Genomic DNA, 20,797 nt, shown 5'->3' with positions numbered 1-20,797 from the left:
ACGACTATATAGATACATATATTTAAGTTTATATGTACACAGATACATAGATAGATATAAATCTTCAAAACACTGCCTTAAATTTTCATCTTCTTTAATATTTGTTTAGACTTCTTATTTGTGGTTGTAACTTTTTTTTCTGTTTTTGTCACATTTTTCTACTTTCACATATTTTCACTTTTTTATTTTATATATATATTTTTTTTAATATTTAACATTATTTAAAATAAACTGATAAATAGACATTTATGTAACAATTTTGACTAAGCTTGTTTTACGAGAGTGTAAGAAAAGAAGGTAGTAGAAAAAAAAAAAAAAAAAACTCGTTGAATAGAATAACGCTATATCCGTTGAAGCCAGTTTAGTGAGAACATTGATTATATTAGAAATATATATATGGAAACAAATATATATATGTGTATTATCAAAGTTCGATTCAATATATATAATTGTATGTATGCATATGAAAAAAAAGGGAAAGAAATGATGGTATAACCTGAAGTAATTCCTTTTTTTTTTTTTTTAATAGAGATGCTGTAATAAATAAACATGGGATATAAAATTTTTATTTTAATAATATAAAGCAGATATATTAAAGGAGATAATATTTCTTATTTTTCTGTAATTTTTCTATAATTTTTCTATAATTTTTCTATAATTTATTTATACGTAAAGATAGCTAATTTTGCGCAAGCTCATCTATGGGAAAAAATTAAAAGTTTATAGAAATATATCCAAGCTAATGATAGTTAAATCGAATAATATGATGGACAAATATTTAATGCATAATGATAAAAATAAATATGATGGGATTTTCAGAAAAAGAAAGCATTTTTATAAAATTCATTTAGCGAATACAAGATATGATATTATTAGAAGAGTAGTTGAAGATTCAGTGAATTGGGTACAAGTTTCTTCAGATTGCACAGATTGGGATGTTATATGGCTAGATACCTCTATATCCGATGATCGGTTTAGAAAATTAAAAAAATTTCAAAAGATTAATCATTTTCTTGGAATGAAAGGAATAACAAGAAAAGATGAATTATGTAAAAATTTAAAAAAGATGAAAAAGAATTTTCCTCAAAGTTATAATTTTTTTCCGCCGACATGGGTTTTGCCTAATGAAATTTCCGATTTTAAAATTTATTTTAAAAAAAAAAAAAACAAAAATGGATCTAAAACAACATATATAGTTAAATTAAAAAATTCATGTCAAGGAAAAGGTATTTATTTAACAAAAAGTTTAGACAATATAAACAAATATGAAAGCTGTGTAATTCAGAAATATATACACAAGCCATTATTAATAAATGATTTAAAGTTTGATATCAGATTGTATGTATTAGTAACAGGTTGTGATCCTCTTCGCATATTTTTACATGAAGATGGATTAGTACGATTTTCAATAGAAAAATATAAATTACCAAAATCGAAAAATCTTAAACAAGTAAATATGCATTTAACCAATTTTTCAATTAATAAAAAATCAGATAAATTTGAAAACTCCTCAAATCCAGATGATGCTACGAGAGGTCATAAAAGAAGTTGGAAAGCATTTTTACAAAAATTGAAAGAAGAAGGGTTACCTATGGATTCATTAATGAAAAAAATTGAGCATATGATTGTTAAAACAATTTGCTCTATACAGCCAGAATTAAAGCATTATTACAATTCATCTCATATTAGTGACTATTCTAATAGTATGTGTTTTGAGGTACTAGGATTTGATATATTATTAGATTACAAATTAAAACCATGGCTACTTGAAGTAAATCATTCCCCTTCCTTTAGTACTTGTTCCTTGGTAGATGAAAAAGTGAAATATGCAGTTATAAGAGATACTTTAAATATTCTATATATGCATTCAAAATATAGATACATGTTTATTCAGGAATATATAAATTTACAAAAATTTAGAACAAAATATAATGATTTATTAGAAAAACATAAGAAAGAATTAAAAGAAAAGTTAAATATAAGCCGTTTTCTATATGAAAATAAAAACTTAGGGGGATATAAAAGAATTTATCCCTTAGAAGAATTATTAGATTATGAAAATCTTATATTATTTGTTTCCAATGCTTGGAATAAATCAATAGGTATACCTTATTCTATGAAAAGAGATTCTTATGAATATTTATTTAAGGAAAATGTGAAGAGGAAAAATAAAACTAAAGAAAAATTGTCTATCCTTGATCTCCCAACAACTGAAGAGCAATTATATATGGTAGAAAATGTGCACTGTAGTAAATTCTATTCAACCATGGAGAACATAAACATTAGCAACTGTTCTACTGCTTGTTAGGGGTACGGACCCCCGCGTTGTGGCCCCATCCCTTTGTATTCCTTTTCGTTTGTTTAATTTTGTTCCATTTAAAAGAGTTCTTTTTATTTGTTTTGTTTTGCTATCCTTTTGTTTTGTTCTTTTTCTGCTTTATTTTTTTCGTTTCCTTTTTTTGTTTCAGTTCTCGTTTTTCATATGCACTTTTGCTTGTTTTTTCCTTCTCTTCTTTTTTTATTTTACTACGAATAAAGAAGAGCTATTTACGCGAACAAAAAAAAGCGGTATAATTAAAAAAAATAAGCCATTTTTATGAACGCGTTAAGAATAGTGTATATTTTTAGGTGCAAACACATTTATATTAAATAGCAAAAAATTACTCACATTGTTGTTTCTCCTTTAGGAAAGCATGCACTTGGGCATTCGCATATTTATATACGAATATATATGTGTATAGAGTGTATATACATATGCGTAAACATCCATAAAACCATACATATGTGCGCGCGAGGGGAAAAGGAAGTTAAGCCTTCGTTTTAGGCACCTTAAGGAACAATCTGTTGTAGTGGAAATTTTATGGCATATGCAGAAAAACACATGAAAAATTTTTATGTGGATATGGAATTGATCTATATAATTTTAGTTTCCTGGTTTACAAAAATACTGTCGCGTACGTATATATGCATGTATGTATATAATACTAGAAACAAATTTAACATATTATAAAATGCAGAGTTTACTGAATATGATGCCAAATGGCTGATCATTATCAATATTCAATAAAATTGAGAATTTAAAGAAAATTTAGATAAATTCTTGAAATATTTTGAAAACTTAAATTAATGTATGATATTTTTAAAATGAATGCATGCATATTTTTTTAATTACAAAAATTAAATATTTGTGAAAGTCATCTTTCAAAAAATGACTGTCCATAGAGGACATTTATTAATAAATGTATTTTATAATAAACAAAAAAAAAAGGAAAAGAAGCTACTGCAGTGATGAGACAACATATGGATAGATATATGCATAGAATCAACATACGTATGCAGTTAATTTTGATAGGGATAATATTTATGGATTTTTGTCTTAGAAACAAAAAAAAATAATGTAAAATGAAGTAAAATGAAGTAAAATGAAGTAAAATGAAGTAGAATAAAGTAAAATGAAGTAAAATGAAGTAAAATGAAGTAGAATAAAGTAAAATGAAGTAAAATGAAGTAGAATAAAGTAAAATGAAGTAGAATAAAGTAAAATGAAGCAGAATAAAGTAAAATAAAGTAAAATAAAGTAAAATGATGTAAAATAAAGTAAAATAAAGTAAAATAAAGTAAAATAAAGTAAAATGATGTAAAACAAAAGCCCATTTATACTCAAATGATATGTAACGTATTTACAATAGTGGATGTAATTCTATTACAATGAACAAAATTACAAAAGCAATAACACAGTATAAACATATATATGTATGTTTTCAAAAAATTCTTACCATAATTTTCGGTTTGTACTGTTGGAAAATTATTTCTCAACTCATCATATAAATGTTTTAATTAGATATTTTATATATTTAATGAGCTGAGAAAGGGGGAAGGGAAAAAAGGTTCTTATACACATGTATATATATACACAATCAAAGTGTACTAAGTTACACACTATAATACATAGACAGCACAATGGGTGCAATATGAGTATTCAGGCGAATTATTGTTATTACATTATATCATTTATTTTGTTCGGAAAAATTTTGATACATTATTCTATTTATCTGCCTTCGTTTCTCTTCCCACTTCTTCTACCTTCTTTTTTCCTCTAACTACTTCCGCCTTTGACTTCACTTTCAAAATGCTTCTAAAAATTTTGAACAGATGTCTAACCAATTAGCGCGCAGGACACAGTAATGTCGTCCAATTTGCCGCCTGACTTATAACAATTAAATTCCTTATTAAAGTTATTTATATAAGGGGACATCCAACTTCTCATTTTGGAATAACTGAAAGCTTCATCTGCTATTTTTTCTGATAAGGTTGAAAACTTATTTTCCTTAACTAGGGTTAATATTTGATCATCATATAAGTTGTCCCATAACCCATCTGAGCCTGCAACTATTATATCATTTTTTTTTACTTCTAAGTGCGCAATATCTGCATCTATAGGTTTATTCATATCATTAGTACCTAATTGGTATGGGAAATTGAATTCATATTGCTGTGTTTTCGATTTATATATGATAGCACCATCTCGAATAATAGCAAACTGTGCATCACCAATAATTGCTGTTGATATGGTTTTATTCTTATTATATATTATTACACAAACAGTTGTTGATCCTGTACTATGATTATTTACATAAGCATAATCTAAAACCTCTTCTATTTTTACATTATCACTTTCACTTTCATTAATTTTTTTTTGTAAAAGTTGTAAGAACTTTTCAGGGTATTCTCTTGGATTTATTCCAAACCTTATCCAAGAACCTACACCATCAGCAATAGCCATAAATGCCTGACCATTTAAGCAACAGTCTTCACTTTCCACTTTACCTGGATGTTTTATTACTTTAAAATTAGTTATAAAAGGAGGTTTCCTAGGTGAGCAGAAGGCTTTCTTAAGGAATGAAAATGAACCATTTTTTTTATTAAATTTATATTTCATATACAAACTATATGCCATATCAAAAAAATTAAAAGGTATTTTATTTTTCGAAATGGAATGCGGTAAATTTGCCATCATTTGGAGTTCCTTTGAACATTCATTCTTAACCTGTGTGTCACATTTTTTATTGTTACAGCATTTCATTTTATTATTTTGATTGCTCTTTTTATTATTATTATGTTGACTGTTACTTTGACTGTTACTTTGACTGTTACTTTGACTGTTACTTTGACTGCTACTTTGACTGCTACTTTGACTGTTACTTTGACTGTTACTTTGACTGCTACTTTGACTGTTACTTTGACTGTTACTTTGACTGTTACTTTGACTGTTACTTTGACTGTTACTTTGACTATTATTTTGACTATTATTTTGATTACTGTTTTTATTACTATTCTGGCTACTCTTTTTATTATTATTTTTAATACTGCAATTTTTGCCGATATTACTACTGCTACTACTACTTTTGTTGTTACTGTTACTGTCACTGTTACCGTTATTATTATTATTATTATTATTATTATTATTACTATTACTATTAATATTATTACTATTATCGTTACTGTTACTATTGTTAATACTACTGTTAACGGACTGAAACCACGACCTTTTAATAATAGCCTGCAAAGTTATCCGTTCATCACCACTATTCTTTTTCTTTTTTAGCTGATTTTCAATCTGTTTCGAAACAATGGTAAAATTTTTTCGGTTAACATACTTATCTTCGTTCTTTAATAAATAATTCATTTTCCCTTTCAATTTTTCCACTTCTGCAAGAGCAAAAAAGCTGGATTGCTTTTTATGCACCAGCATACTATTTGAAAGTAGTATAATTACAAATGCTAGAAACATGAGAATCAATTGCTGTAATGTTATATATTTTATTATATTTAAACTTTAAATTTCGCATTATTTTTACTCCACATTTTATTTTACTATATTTTTTTTTTTTACATTTTATTTATTTTCTTTTTTCAGAGGTGAAAAACACTGAAGAAAAAAAAAAAAAAAAATTATAAAAAATGTGGTAAAAAAATTATACCATACATCTTATGTACGTGGTATATTTTCTTATCTAAGCATATAATATATTCATAGAATATACTCTATTGTTTATATACATATATACATATATTGTACGCGTGTTATATATTATGCTATATTTATGTCCCTTCTGGGTTATTAACAAAATTATTGAAGAAAAAAATTCACTTTTGTAACTTAATTGTAAAAGATATAAAACAACAACTTCTGAAAATAACGCTAATTTAATTTATTTTAATAATAATAAAAAAAAAAAAAAAATATACATTTTCATCTAACGTATTTGCATTGAACGTGCAAAAAATTTTGATAGGTATATATATATAATAACATTAATATTGGGCTTCCTATACATAATCAAATGTAAAGCTTGAAAGGCAAAAAATAAAAAAGAAAAAAAGAAAAAAATGTAGATAAATAAATAAATGAGTAAAATAGAATAATTTAAGAAATTATGTTATACTTATTTATTGCTTCATTATTATCAAATTCACTTAATGTTTGATTTATTTACTTATTTTTTAACATTTTATTAATATATACATTTTTGCGATAATATTAAAATGCGCGAGATCTTTGCTTTTTTTTTTTTTTTTTTTTTCTGAACTGTCCAGGCAGAACGAATTACGAAAAAATTGATAAATAAAATAATAGTTGACCATATACTATTTTTATAATAATATGTAGAGATATAGATTATATTGTTATAATTAGTGTAATATAACTGTTATTATGTTTACTTATTTTGTTTATATTTACTTTTTTAAAAACAGAAAAGTTGTTTCATTGTTATTAAGGCTTAACAAATTTTTTAATTTGCGCATTTTTAATGAAAAATTTAACATTTTAACACGTAGATAATGAAAAAAAGTCGATATTGCGCGTGATTATCTGTTCAAAGTGTTGTTTTAATAACGTTAATATATGTATATATATATATATATATGCAATAGGAGAAAATTGTTTTTTTCGCTATTAATATGTAAAATGATGTAGCTTGCTATCAAATTCTGAAATTCGAAATTATTTTCCTTTACTTTGAATGGTTCGTTTTATGATAAAAATGAAGAGAAAAATACACTACGAATTATATACTTATATCTCCTTTGAATCAATAAAGATTAGTTATGTTGCTTCAAACGGTTAATAATTATTTTTATGACACATGCTTCCTACTTTGTTTTCATATGTGTTGGAATATAAACCTTAATTACATATTTAATCATCTGTTAATACGGTTTATGCTTTTTCCATTCTTTTATAACATATATGGTATTATATACATGCGTAATGTAGTACTTTTTCATGAGTATAAACATAGCACAGAAAATTTTTTCTTAGAAAAAATGATAAAATTATTTTATATATATTATATATGGGATTATCATAAAATTTAAGAAATTCGCACTTTTTAATCCGTTAAATAGACATTATTTTTAAAATATTACGCTTTGAAAATTTTAATTTTTTAGTAATTCTATACTGTAAAATTTAAATTATTTGCACACCAAGTACTTTTATAATTAATTACTATTTTTTTTTTATATATATATATATATATAACAACGTTTATTGAATATTAACAAAAATTCTCCTGATTTCAGTTTCTAGGTTAAATTCGGAAAAGATAAAAACAGTTAAAGTAGGTAAAAAGTATGATAATTTTAAAAGTTCAAAAAAAGTCGACACTGTTGCGTATACGCTTGTTCGTAATAAGACTTCACATAATATATACATGTATGTATATATATATATATATATTTTTTTTTTTCCAATTTTAAAAATGCCCCACTTATTAAAAATAAAATGCCCAGTGACAGGAAAGTATCGCTCCAACTGTTAAAATATTTACACCATTCATTTAAAATAGAAATGTGAAAATCAATACTGCTGTTTATAAGCATGTGCAGTACATTTTTTTTTTTTTTTTTTTTTTTTTTTTTTGTTACATTTTGAAATAGAAGGTTAGATTTTAAAAAGATTAATTATGAATAATTAATTCCATAAAATCTGTTTAAAGTCATGAACTTAAAAAACTTAGATGATGTAAAATATAAAATTCACAAAATAAAAATTTTAAATGAAAATGATAAGAGGGCAAAATCAATCTTAAGCAAAGCTGCCGAGCAAGTGCTGGTAAAGTTTTATTATAATTATACCCAAAATGGCAGAAGGAAAAAAATAAAATATAGAAAATGAGAAAGAGGAGTTACATATGTATATATATATATATATATTATAATCTTAAGAGAGATCTTATTTTTCCCAATGAGAGCGTAATTAATTGAAAGTATCGTCCTGTTGTTTGAGAAGGATTGTATTCATTATATTATGCTTTCGTATTTATTTGATTATTTGTAAAAATATTTATTTATTTTGTTTTTTTAATTAAAAATTTTTTTTTCTTCATAATTGCAGCCCATTATGAGGAAAAGGCGTTTTTCGGTTGAATTGCTTTCAGAATTTTTACCCAAAAGTCCAAATTTGTTAGGTCTAAATATTGTATCCAAATCCGAAATTAAGGTATTCGTTAACTACTTTTTTCTTTGTTTATGTTATTATTACATGGTAGTAATTTAGTTAAATTTAAAACAATGAAATACTAACAATCATCAAAGAAAATTTTGACGTGTAAATGTTCCTTATGTAGATAAACACTATGCGAAAATGTAATAGATAGTAGCAGAATTGTGTCATTGTTCCTCTATATGTATTTTTCCGCACATGTATATATACCATATGTATATATATGTACCTATCCTTATGAACAATATGCTTACGCGCTTGATTTTTATCGTGTCCTCCTTTTTGTATAGATTAGACTTCGAAAAAAAAGAGGAGGAGAAATATTTCATTTTAATGATATAGTTGGAACACTACTACACGAACTAGCACATATAGTGCACAGTCGTCATGATAAGTCTTTCTATGAATTACTGGATAGCCTAATTTTAGAGTATAATGAATTATATGTATATAATAATAGATCAAGTCATGCCTGTGTAGGTAAAAAAATAGGAAGTAGTAAAAAGAATATCTATAATACAAACCCTAAATTAATGGCAGCTGAAGCTGCAGAAAAAAGATTAATAAATAATTTTATAAGTAAGGATGGTCAAATAGTAAATTTATCGCTTGAAAGTTGTTTAACACCAGAACAATATGAATATATATTTAAAAATAGAAAAGAACATGATGATAAAATATGTTCTTTAAATCAAGAAGTAATTATAATTGACCCAATAACCAATTCTTCTAAGAATGTGGGGAGAGAAAATGAAGAAAATTCTTTGAACGTAAAAAAAAAAAATAGTTTAACGATGACAATTTTGGAAAGTAAAGAAATAAATGAAGATATAAATACGGGTATAAAAGAAGATATAAGTAAAGGTATAAATAAAGACATAAATACGGGTATAAAAGAAGATATAAGTAAAGGTATAAATAAAGACATAAGTATGGGTATAAATAAAGACATAAGTACGGGTATAAATAAAGACATAAGTACGGGTATAAATAAAGACATTAGTAAGGATATAAATGAAGACATAAGTAATGGTATAAATGAAGACATAAATACAGGCATAAATAAAAGTACACATAAAAATTTTGTTAATTCAAATATATATTATGTAAGGGACACAAAATACCCACATGTGCAAATAGGTAGTGAGAGTTTTTTAAATGTACAAGATAAAAATCAAAAAATTGAATATGCTTCAAAAAAAGAATGTAATACAGACACAAAGGATGTGATCTTATCAAACGATATGGTAACTATCCCTGAAATGAATGGTAATTATTGTTAAAAAAAAACATATGATCTAAGTATATGTACATTATTGTATGATACATATACATTGATGAAAATGAAAAGTATATATTTTATTCTCAAAATATATGGTACAGTAAAATTATGTGTACATGTCTTTATTGTAAAAATGAGGCAGCATTTTTATATGTGTATATATACTTATACACATTTATATATGTACATATGCATATATAGGTACATAATATGTAATTTGAATGCACCAAAATAAAATGCACAAATAGGTCTACTTTCTGCGTTATATAAAACGATCTGTCGCTTAATTTCTTGGATATAGTGTACTTATAAAAATATATAATGTATTGCAAAAATAATGTTTCCCTCTCATTTAATACGAAAAAAATGGAAATATTATGAAATATTTACACATTTGATAAGTTAAAAAGATCAAATAAATTTATTCTTCTTTAAACAAAATTCCACCTGTTTACATTTTGAAGAATTGTATATTGTATTGTACTGCCATATATGCATATTCATCAAATATTTTTTTTTTTTGGTACATTTACTGCATATATATGTACTTCTTGTGTACGTTTTTGTTAAGCGGTATCCTTACATACATGTTCTTATTATTCTCCTTTTTCATCTTTTTTTATTTTTCTTATTTTTTTTTCCACTTATCAGGAGGTAATAGCGTGCACATTCTGAAAGTAAAAAGAGGTCGAAATAAGGGAAAAAACACACAAAAAGGAAATTATTCTATCATTTCGGATAATTTGTACAATGATAAAAATAAAAGGAGAAAAATAATAGTCTTGGATTGAAAGAAAAAAAAAAAAAAGGGCTACAAATATTATGATAAATATTTATGTACCATTTGATATGTTGCAATGCTGTAAAACTGATAGTAACAGTTGACACCATTTTCGTGTTCCCTACTTAAAAATTGGGAAGATAAAAACCAAGGGGAAGAAGCACCGTACATTTATGTATGTGTATATATATATTTATTTATTTATATTTACTTTTACATTTTTCGTTTTAATTTCTCTATCAAATTTTTAAAAAATTTGTTGTTTTGTTTTTTTGTTAATTTGTTATCTTTTTTCTGCATTTGGCCTTTCCACCAAAACTGCTCCACTGTCGTTGGTTTGTTTAACGAAATTAAAAAAAAAAAAAAAAAAAAAAAAAAAGATTAAGATGAAGATGCAGAGAAAAAATGAAAAAAAAAAGTTATGTATATGGAAGTGGCTTAACAAAAGTATACACAATAAATAAGCATATTTTTATGCAGTATATATACAAAAAAAAAAAAAAATAAAAATAAAATAATAAATATAGCTGCTGTACCATAGTTTCGTTTTATGTTACCCCTTAATAGTGAAATAGAATAAATGTGCTACCATCAGAACTACACGTTCTTATATAAATGCTTGTTTAACTTGGAATGATAATGTAGAAGGTCTTGGAACCTTAATTTTATGTGTATTTTCTCAGTTCAGTTTTTCATTTTTTTTTTATTTTTGTGTGCATTTACATCAATTTTGCGTGTTCATCCATCCATATTTACGGAATAATTTGCTCCAAAATGTTCTTTCATCATTATTGAATATTATTTTTACATCATTTTGTAATGATACAAAATGGTATTATTCACATGTCTTATTACTTCCTGCTATTCCATTATCCGTATGATGTGCATTATTTTTTGTACTTTCATTACTTGAATTTCGTGCACTTTCCTTATCCCCTGATACAGTTTCAACCAATTTTGCATCTATATTATTTGAACTGGTAGAATGAGGAGATGTAGGATTCATATTTTGTGGAGTAGCTGATGGTGGTATTACTGGTGTGGACGATGGATACATATTAGGAGGTGAAGGTGATGGAGGCATAATGGGTGGGGCTGAAGGAGGATCAGGTAGTTGACACATTCCTGGAGGCATATAAATTGAATGAGATGACTGATACATATTTGTTGATAAATTAGTTGGAAAAGTAGATCCTGAAAAGTTCATATTTTGTGTATATTTTTGTGAACTATTTGGAGGAAGAGGTGGGATATTTGAAGGAAATCCTGTAAAACCAAGGGATGCTACATTGTTATGCGGAATTCCTGAAGGCGTATGAGGGAGCACGTTTGGTAATGTTGTATTTTTTTGATTCATAGTAGAATACATATTAGCACCTAATGGTGGTGGTTGTATCATATTTATATTATTATTAGGCAAATAAAAAGGCATAGCTGGTATATTTTTTCTGTTTTTTAAATCTAAGGTACTATTATTACAATTGCTATTATTACTATTATTGTTAGCATTATTGTTATTGTTAGCATTATTGTTATTGTTAGCATTACTAGTACTGTTACCATTACTAGTATTGTAACTATTACTATTATTATTACTATTACTATTATTGTTTCTATTACTATTATTAGTAGTGGTATAACTATTACCACTATTTGGTAATAAATTATTTGTTGGTATAAGGGGTGAATTAAAACCAGGGAAGGAGAAATTTCCCATCTGAGCTTGTTGTAAAAATTGTTCCATTGTAGGTGCCATAGCTACTTGCGCCCAATTTACTCTTTGTTGTCTTTTAATATTCTTATCTCCTAATTTTTGTTTTAACTTATTTAAATTTTCTTCTATTATTTCTGTTGGTACTCCATTCATCCCTCTTATAATAATCTCAGGATCATTTCTTTTTGGTAAGGCATTAGGCACTGCTCTTAAATTGGTTTTATGTACTTGCATCATATGAACTATTAATCCACTTGCTATATCTAATTTTCTATTACATTGTAAACATTTAAAATGTTTTGCCTTTTGATGTTGAATAAGAATTTTCTCGTCATCAAATTCTCTATCACAATAGTAGCAAAATGGTTTCAGTTCTATATTTACCTTGCGCTTTTTTCTCCCCATATTTTTTTTTTTTTTGATTTTTATTTTATTTTATTTCATGGAAAAATAGGGATTGCAGTTGTACATACTAAGAAATGTACGTATGATGAATAGTCGTGCGTTTGGTAATTTTTGCAGCACATGAATAAAAGCGTACATCAATATTGTTATATACTCCCCTGCGTATGTACATATGCATATATAAATACATACATATGTGTATATTGAGGGGAATCCGTTAAATTTTCACGTCAAAAAGGAGGCATAAATGTAATAAGCTTAAATCATTTACGATTTATGAAAGGTATAATTCAATTTTAACATTTAACGCAAATGCATACAGCGATGCGCTTTCTTCACATCAATATTTTTATGTTTCACGAAGGAGAAATATACGCATATATGCGCATGTATATGCAATTATAAGCTAACATATGAAAATGTACGATAATATATTCAATTATAAGCTAACATATGAAAATATAGGATAATATATGCAATTACGCGCTAATATATGCAAATATACGAAAATAAATGCAATTATGCGCTACTATATGAAAATATATAATAATATATGCAAATACATATAAATACATAAAAATATATTCAAACAATTGTACATATATATAAACATACATATGTAATATCACAAAGTTAGCTGTATTATAGATACCCTACCAAATAATGTAGTTCCATTCCTTCCTAATATTCAGCAAATAAATAAAAGAATAATATATCGCTAATAGATACACAACGGTAAAGAATATTCAAAATTTTTTAAAAGTTAAGCTCCGTTTAAGAGAAGAAACAAAAAAAAAAATTATAAAAGTTGAATTAATTTTACGTTGTGCATAAGAACCTTATAAGGGTAAAAACAAATTAGAACGCACTCAAAAAAAAAAAAAAAATTATTACAGCATTTGACCATACTGTGTTGTATTATATATATGAAGAAGTACTGTATATTTCTGATATTATTTTTAATTCTTAAAAAAAAAAATCTTTAACATTTTTAATATAAGTGAAGAGTATACTTCTCTATATTGCACTTAATATGTTTATGTATATGCGTTTGTTTAATTTGTGTATTGTATTTTACTGCATTGTTTTCTTTTTTCATATTGATTCAATACTTAGGCGTTGAGCTATATCTTTTTATGCATCTTTAACGCATTGATTTCATTAGCATTAAATAGTTCTAGAAAGGGATGTATTACAAAATATGAGCGAGCGTTATGAATATATTTTTTTGCTTCCACAAAGGCTGAACTGTGAAACCGTTTAAGTGTCTGCATTAGTACATATGTGTACGTATGCGTATATGTGTGCATGTGTTAATACATATGTATACGTAAGAGTATGTGTGCTTGTGTGTGAATTCATGTGCACACGTATGAGTACATACGCATATGTATGCTTTTTGTTTATATTTTACATGGTACCTCTCACATTAATATAAGTTCGAATATATGTATTTTTCCTACATGCAACAGCGGATATATAAACTGTTCTGTTTTAATTTTTGAAATATTCTTATTTCACTTTACCTTATTCCTTATTTAATTTTATATTGTGATGTAAACATATATACATATATATATATATATATATACATTTAGCAGTGAAAATGTATGAAAGATAGAAGGAGGAAAGGAAAAAATAATATGAAAGATAACATGTTCTATGAAGGAAAACTGAAGAATGGAAATATCTAGTAATACATCACTCTCATTCTCAAAAAATTAGTTTTTGAACAAAAATTTTTAAGTATACATATACACGAAATAACAACAACATATAGACACAAAGGTGAAATTGTAGTACCTAACCGGTAATTCATAAAAACTTTTTTCAGAACATACATAATTTTTAACATTTCCAAAAAGAAAAAAAAAGTCAACTTAAAAAACATTGTAAAAAAGTAATTAAGAATGACTTGAAAAAAAAGAAAAAAGGAAAAAAGGAATGGACAAAACCTTTCCTACACAATTATGCAAAAATGCTTGTATATTTTTATTTTTTGATCGAAATGGTTATATACATTGAATAGAAAAGAATAAAACATATCCAGAAAATAAATGGGTATGCAAAAGGAGTTAACAATTTAATATATTACAGATAGTTAATTTAATAAATGTCCCTTTTTGTATGCAATAAACGAAAAACAACTTAGTGGATAATAAATTAAGAGAAGAAAATGAATGAGAAAAAATTGAAGTATGGTTGGATTTTTATTTTTCAGAGGCTGTAAACATTATTTTAAAAAACATTTATTATTTGTTCATAATTTTAATTTAATTTTTATGGAATATATATATTTTTTTTTTTTTCATTGTTTATAAATAAGAGATTTATATATTGGCTCTAAATGTTGCGGTCAGGTATGCTTTTTTATACATGTACATAGATGAATATATACACGTGCGTGCAACAGTACTCATGTATGAACATGTCAACTGTGTACAAGTAATTTTTTTTTTATTTTTTTCTGTCTATGCATAACTATAAAAATGGGAATAAAATTTTATCAAAAGTGCTTGCCGGCAAGGAGAAGTTTTGGAACGCTGAAAACTTTGCTGAACAGTTCATTCAATATTTACACGAATAACTCTGTGGTGTCATCCAATGAATTTTTTAGTGAGGTATATCTGATGAATAAAAAACTTATGTATTATATGTACGATTATTTTAGGCTAAATGATTGGTCTTATAAGCAGAAGAAAAAAATAGGTTGTCTCTTTCCTGCATGTTATTCTCAGCTTGTGTTTAAATTCTGTGTGTTGTTAAATAATTTTGATTATATTTCAATTCCTACTCCTATAAAAAAGGCAAAACAAATGAAGCAGAAATATTCCTTTTACATAGCGGAAAATAACATTGATTTAATTTTATGTCATCCTTTTTATAAACACTATATTGAAGAAATATCATTTAATTTACAAATTCCATTTTTGATTTGTTATGATAAGCCTGATATATTATCCCATGAAGAATATGTAGAAGACCTAAATGAAGGACGGGAAAATTTTGCGAAAAAATTTATGCACGGTCAGAAAAAATGTGAGGATTATATAAATGGAAAAAAGAATGCCCTTAACCAAATAAACAGTATACATTTTGACAATCATTCGTTGGAAAATAATAATGATTATTTTGTGGAGGATAAAGATGGTTTCTTTGGTAATAGGGAAGGATTAAATATTAGGAAAAATAACGTTTCTTTTCATTTGCAGTTATCAAAAGAAAATGAATGTGACAAAAGTATAAAATTTTCTTTGTCGAATATATTGAAACAGTCCAAAATTTTTACGAATTTTATGCAAATTAATGGAAAAGAAGACAACGTTTTAGTATGTTCACCAGCGAATAATATACAATATTTTGATATATTATTTAATCTGATATACACAGGTGCAACAATTGTGTTCCCTGAAATAAGTGTAAATAAGGTGTTAAATAATAACAGTTATATGGAATGGTTTAAAAATCATATGAAAAATAAAAATAATAACTTCTCAGTTCATAACTTAATTATTAAGAACGATTTTGTGGATGACACTTTTGATTTTATTGATGGATCTAGCTTATTTGAAGAAATATTAAATATGGAAAAGGGCATAAGTACAATTGTGTGTAACAATTATTTAATTCGAGATTTTATTCTCTTTTTTGAAAATTGTCCTATTAATAATGTAACAAAAGAGGAATTTATTCAAAAAAAAGCTAATAAAGTGCGTTCAATATTAATTAATGGTAATGAAATAATGCCAGGAATTCACAAAAAATATGTAGAAAAAATAAAGAAAATTTTTATTAATGCAAAAATTTTTCAGCGATATGTAGTACAAGAAATAGGAACAATATGTGTAATGGAATTAGGTAAACTAGAGGAGGAGCTTATACCATATGAAAGAAAGATAGCTGGTTATGTATTACCAAATATAAATATAGAAATTGACACCAAAACAAATATATTGAAAATAAAGTCAGAAAATATATTTACTGAGTATTATAATAACAGCAAGCTCACTTCAACATCATTTGACAAAAGTGGGTTTTTTAAAACAAAATATATTGCCTCTATTACGGAAAACTCTTTATTGAAAATTGATGGAATTTACAATGGAACAGAAAATTTACCTGATGAGTATTATTTATATTTTAAACAAAGAAGAGACAAAATGGAAAAGCATCCTCCTGGGTATTTGAAAAGAGTTCGATTGCACGGCCAAATATGGGGAAATTTTCATGCAGATAAGAGGAACTGGAAGAGAAAATTTTAAAATACGTCGAATGGGGGAATAATAAAAAAAAAAAAAAAAAAGTAAAATATCTTTTACGTGAAAAAAAAAATGCTAAAAAAATGGCTGCCGTCTCCTCGGCAATGCACATATATATATATATGCGTACATTTTTATATTTATGTACACATGTGTATGTATTTTTTCTTTTTTTTTTTTCTGTCAAACTCAATATTTATAAATTGTACCTCTAGTCAGTACACCTTTTTCCATAACTTCTCACCAAAATATTTACGTATTTTCATAAAATTACGGAATCATTTTCTCCCTTAAAAGGCCTAAACAGTACCTTGGGCTGGTGGTAAATTTATGATGGGATATAAACTTATACATGTATATATATATAAGTATACACATTCAAGCATACATTCATACACATATATGTATATGTATATATATATATATATATAGATATAGATATAGATATAGATAGATAGATATAGATAGAGATAGCGTTAGAGATATAGATATAGATATAGATATGGATAGATATATGTCAATTTACCCAACGTTTCTAAACAAAAAAAGCCCCCCACGTAAAGGTCAAAATTAAATTATCTCTTCATTTAAAATACAGTAAGAAATTCACGGAAAATGGAACGGTTATGTGGGCGCTGTAAAGGCTTCTATTTTTTTTTTTTTTTTTTAATTAAAAACTTTTGCTTAATTTATGCAGTATCTCCGTAATTTGTTGTCTTAGTTTTGTGTTACTGCTAAAAACTTCAATGTCATATTTTGTGTAACCTATTATCTTAGAATTAATTGAGTTAATCCCAATGCACCATAAATACTTAGTCTGATCAACATCTAATTTGATATTTTGTGAATAGTTTATTGTTAAATCATTTTTACTATAACCATATTGTACTAAATTGTTTAATATTTCTTGTTCATTTATAGATCCAAACATTAAGCCTATCTTCCGTTCGTTGGTAAGTATTTCATTTATTATGGTTTTCTTCCCCACGTCCTCTTTTCCTTTTTGATCATCTTTATCTTCATCTATTAATTCTTCAATGTTATCTTCTTTTATAATATCCCCGAAAAAGTTTCTTAAATAGGTACATTTAACATTGGCACAATAAAAGTCGTCAATTTTTCGTAGTACTTTTTCTAATTTTTGTGTACCGTCAACGGTAAACCGGATAGGATGCATTTTTTTATGGAAATGTAAAAAACTGTTGAAAACAATTTCTCTTTTTTTTAATGGATATAAATATATTACATTATTTGTTATGCCATGTGAGGTGTAGGAATATGTACGACTGTTCTGAGTTGCATTAATATTCCTTTTATCATCATAATCATCAGGGTTATTTGGAATAACGGTGTTAACCCCTTCTGGTGTGTCGTTTTTATTGGGACCACAGTACTCATGTACATTTTGAGGGTAAATTTCCCAGTTCGACTGATCTTTTTTAAACATACTTCTTAAAGTGTGCGGTAAAACATATACGCATTTTTTATTTGTGTTTGCATTTATAATGTCAAGTATGTTACGTTCATTTATATCCCATAGAAGGGGGCAATAATAAGCATTTATATTTTTATGATAAATATGAAAAGGGTATAAAACTGATATAGGGTCATAATATGGGTCAACGAGTATAATAGAATTATTTGAATCCTTTGCCCACTTTTCTAATAATACAGATGATTCAAAAAATCGTAAAGTGGAATCTTGAATAAAACAAACACAAGGATATCTAAAATATTTACAAATATCATTTGTATCATTTCCTATAATTAATCGATTATTTTTTATCATAGTATCGATAGAGAAAGGTCCCTGAGGGTTAGACGATTTACTGCATTTTTTTTTCCTTGATTCTTCTACCCATTCAGCACATAAATCTGCTTGATGTATTACATTGCTAATATTTGATATGATACCAAAAATTAATACTTGCTCTTCTTTTGTTAAATATTTACTAATAATTACTCCTATCAATTCTACTAATTCGAGGAAGTATAAAAAATGTAAATCAACCGGAATTATAACACATCCTTTACTTTTTATTGTTCTTAGAACGATGGAGCATATTTTATTTAAGCTATCTTTATATGTTCTTTCTATACATACATTTACTTTTTTTTTAATCTTTTCTTTTATTTCTTTTTGTTCGGGGGTATTACCATTTAGAGAAGACGAAATAGTACCACTACATGTAGCTCTTTTTGAGTCAGCTTTATCCACTAATAATTTATCGTTATAGCTATTAGGTGGTTTATTCCCCCTAGCTATATGTTCTTCTTCTTTTTGATTTAGCGAAAAATTGTAAAAATGGTTAGAGGAATAGTATGATGTAAACAAAACAAAATCAGCTTTTGACAAACAGCTGGAGTCAAATGGTGAGGGATGTCTTTTTATATTATATGTACTCTTATTTATAACAAGAATATTCAAAAAATCTGTTGCTATAAAAAAGTTACAGCTACCTAGGGAATAACCACTACTATATAAAGTAATATGAACAATTTCATCATTTTGCTTGAAGCTTATTTTTTCTTTATATGATAATAAATGAAGAGAATTTTTGAAACTTAACTTTAAGTCAAAATAATCATCACTACTATTAAAAATGTTTTCATTAAAATTTGTTTCATTTATTTCTTCATTCCATTCAGGTAAATAATTTTCCTTTGTCTGCAAATTTTCTACTGCACACATAGAAAAGGTAAAAATAGGTTTCGTACATATTATATGTGTATCCGATATATCAAAATATTTACAAAATATTGGTAAACCCATAAAACATTCAATACAAGAAATTAAAATTATATGAATCTTTATGGGTATATTACTTATACTTAGTAATAATTTGTTTGATGATGAGTGTACTTCCATATTAGTTATACTTATATACTGTTCATCCAATTCTTTTTCCCTATCACTATTGTTACGCGTTATATCTTTTTTTTTTAAATTTAGTATTTCCTCATGATTTAGCGGCATATCACATAAAATGTTGAAGGAACCAATTTTTATTAAGTGGCTGCTTACGTGGTCACTTCCACATAACTTGATCATTTCGAATGAGTCATTCATCCTATCGACTATTCATTTGGAGCGTTCAACGAAGGCGCTTACTTTGGGCCCTTTCAATAAACCCATATATTTTTACATATGCGTACATGAGTATGTACGCATATATATATATAGATAGATATAGATATAGGCAGATACATTTACCCCTTTATCCTATACTACTTTTTTCCGTTTCCGCGAATCTATGTTGCATAAAATTACTATATATTTTTGCTTTTTTGATGCTATATTTTCCACCAAGCATTTTTTTGACTTTCCTTATTTTAGTATTTAAATATATACTCAAGCACCTTACCCCCCCTGCTGCCCTATATATATGTAGAAGAAAAAAATTATTTAATATTAACCTCTATATTTATGCGATTAGCTTGTAAACTTTTTATGTGCCCTTTGCTGTTATGCTTTAATAATTGTTCGTTTAGCTTAGGCAACAAGTTTAAAAAAAAAAAAGAAAAAAACAAAAAAAAGAAAAAGAAAAAGAAAAGTAAAATAATAAAAAAAAATAATATTTAAAATAAAAATAATAAAAAAAATAATATTTAAAATAAAAATAATAAAAAAAATAATATTTAAAATAAAAATAATAAAAAAAATAATATTTAAAATAAAAATAATAAACATAGTGAGCACAATTAATATGACATTTTTTTCCTATTTATTTGGTAAATTAATTTGTAAAATAGTACGGCTAATCATGCTTGAAAATTTTCATGAATATTCGGAATAGGATAATCATAATTTAACATTGTGGAGTCAAGCTATAGCAACTTAACTTCT

General features: G+C 25.9%; 6 protein-coding genes across 6 annotated transcripts; 3 read left to right on the top strand and 3 right to left on the bottom strand.

Annotated features, from left to right (window-relative positions):
* Window positions 1-742: 742 nt before the first annotated feature.
* On the top strand, window positions 743-2,308 carry PmUG01_08025600 (tubulin--tyrosine ligase, putative; the record flags this gene model as incomplete). Its single annotated transcript, XM_029004410.1, has 1 exon — window positions 743-2,308. The coding sequence occupies one exon, from the start codon at window positions 743-745 to the stop codon at window positions 2,306-2,308; it is 1,566 nt and encodes a 521-aa protein (XP_028861102.1).
* A 1,848-nt stretch (window positions 2,309-4,156) lies between these two features.
* Window positions 4,157-5,752, bottom strand: PmUG01_08025500 (protein phosphatase, putative; the record flags this gene model as incomplete). Its single annotated transcript, XM_029004409.1, has 1 exon — window positions 4,157-5,752. The coding sequence occupies one exon, from the start codon at window positions 5,750-5,752 to the stop codon at window positions 4,157-4,159; it is 1,596 nt and encodes a 531-aa protein (XP_028861101.1).
* A 2,253-nt stretch (window positions 5,753-8,005) lies between these two features.
* Window positions 8,006-10,582, top strand: PmUG01_08025400 (metallopeptidase, putative; the record flags this gene model as incomplete). Its single annotated transcript, XM_029004408.1, has 4 exons — window positions 8,006-8,119; window positions 8,402-8,506; window positions 8,800-9,778; window positions 10,443-10,582. The coding sequence occupies 4 exons, from the start codon at window positions 8,006-8,008 to the stop codon at window positions 10,580-10,582; spliced, it is 1,338 nt and encodes a 445-aa protein (XP_028861100.1).
* An 825-nt stretch (window positions 10,583-11,407) lies between these two features.
* On the bottom strand, window positions 11,408-12,691 carry PmUG01_08025300 (zinc finger protein, putative; the record flags this gene model as incomplete). Its single annotated transcript, XM_029004407.1, has 1 exon — window positions 11,408-12,691. One exon carries the CDS (start codon window positions 12,689-12,691, stop codon window positions 11,408-11,410), a length of 1,284 nt encoding a protein of 427 aa, XP_028861099.1.
* Window positions 12,692-15,180: 2,489 nt separating this feature from the next.
* On the top strand, window positions 15,181-16,953 carry PmUG01_08025200 (conserved Plasmodium protein, unknown function; the record flags this gene model as incomplete). The annotated part of the gene is made up of 1 exon (XM_029004406.1): window positions 15,181-16,953. The coding sequence occupies one exon, from the start codon at window positions 15,181-15,183 to the stop codon at window positions 16,951-16,953; it is 1,773 nt and encodes a 590-aa protein (XP_028861098.1).
* Window positions 16,954-17,620: 667 nt separating this feature from the next.
* On the bottom strand, window positions 17,621-20,020 carry PmUG01_08025100 (small subunit rRNA synthesis-associated protein, putative; the record flags this gene model as incomplete). The annotated part of the gene is made up of 1 exon (XM_029004405.1): window positions 17,621-20,020. One exon carries the CDS (start codon window positions 20,018-20,020, stop codon window positions 17,621-17,623), a length of 2,400 nt encoding a protein of 799 aa, XP_028861097.1.
* Between the last annotated feature and the right edge of the window lie 777 nt (window positions 20,021-20,797).

This window comes from Plasmodium malariae (assembly GCF_900090045.1).
Source record: "Plasmodium malariae genome assembly, chromosome: 8".
Classification (NCBI taxonomy): Eukaryota; Apicomplexa; class Aconoidasida; order Haemosporida; family Plasmodiidae; genus Plasmodium; species Plasmodium malariae.
Note: the sequence above shows the minus strand (reverse complement) of the source record. Positions and strands in the feature narration are given on the sequence as shown.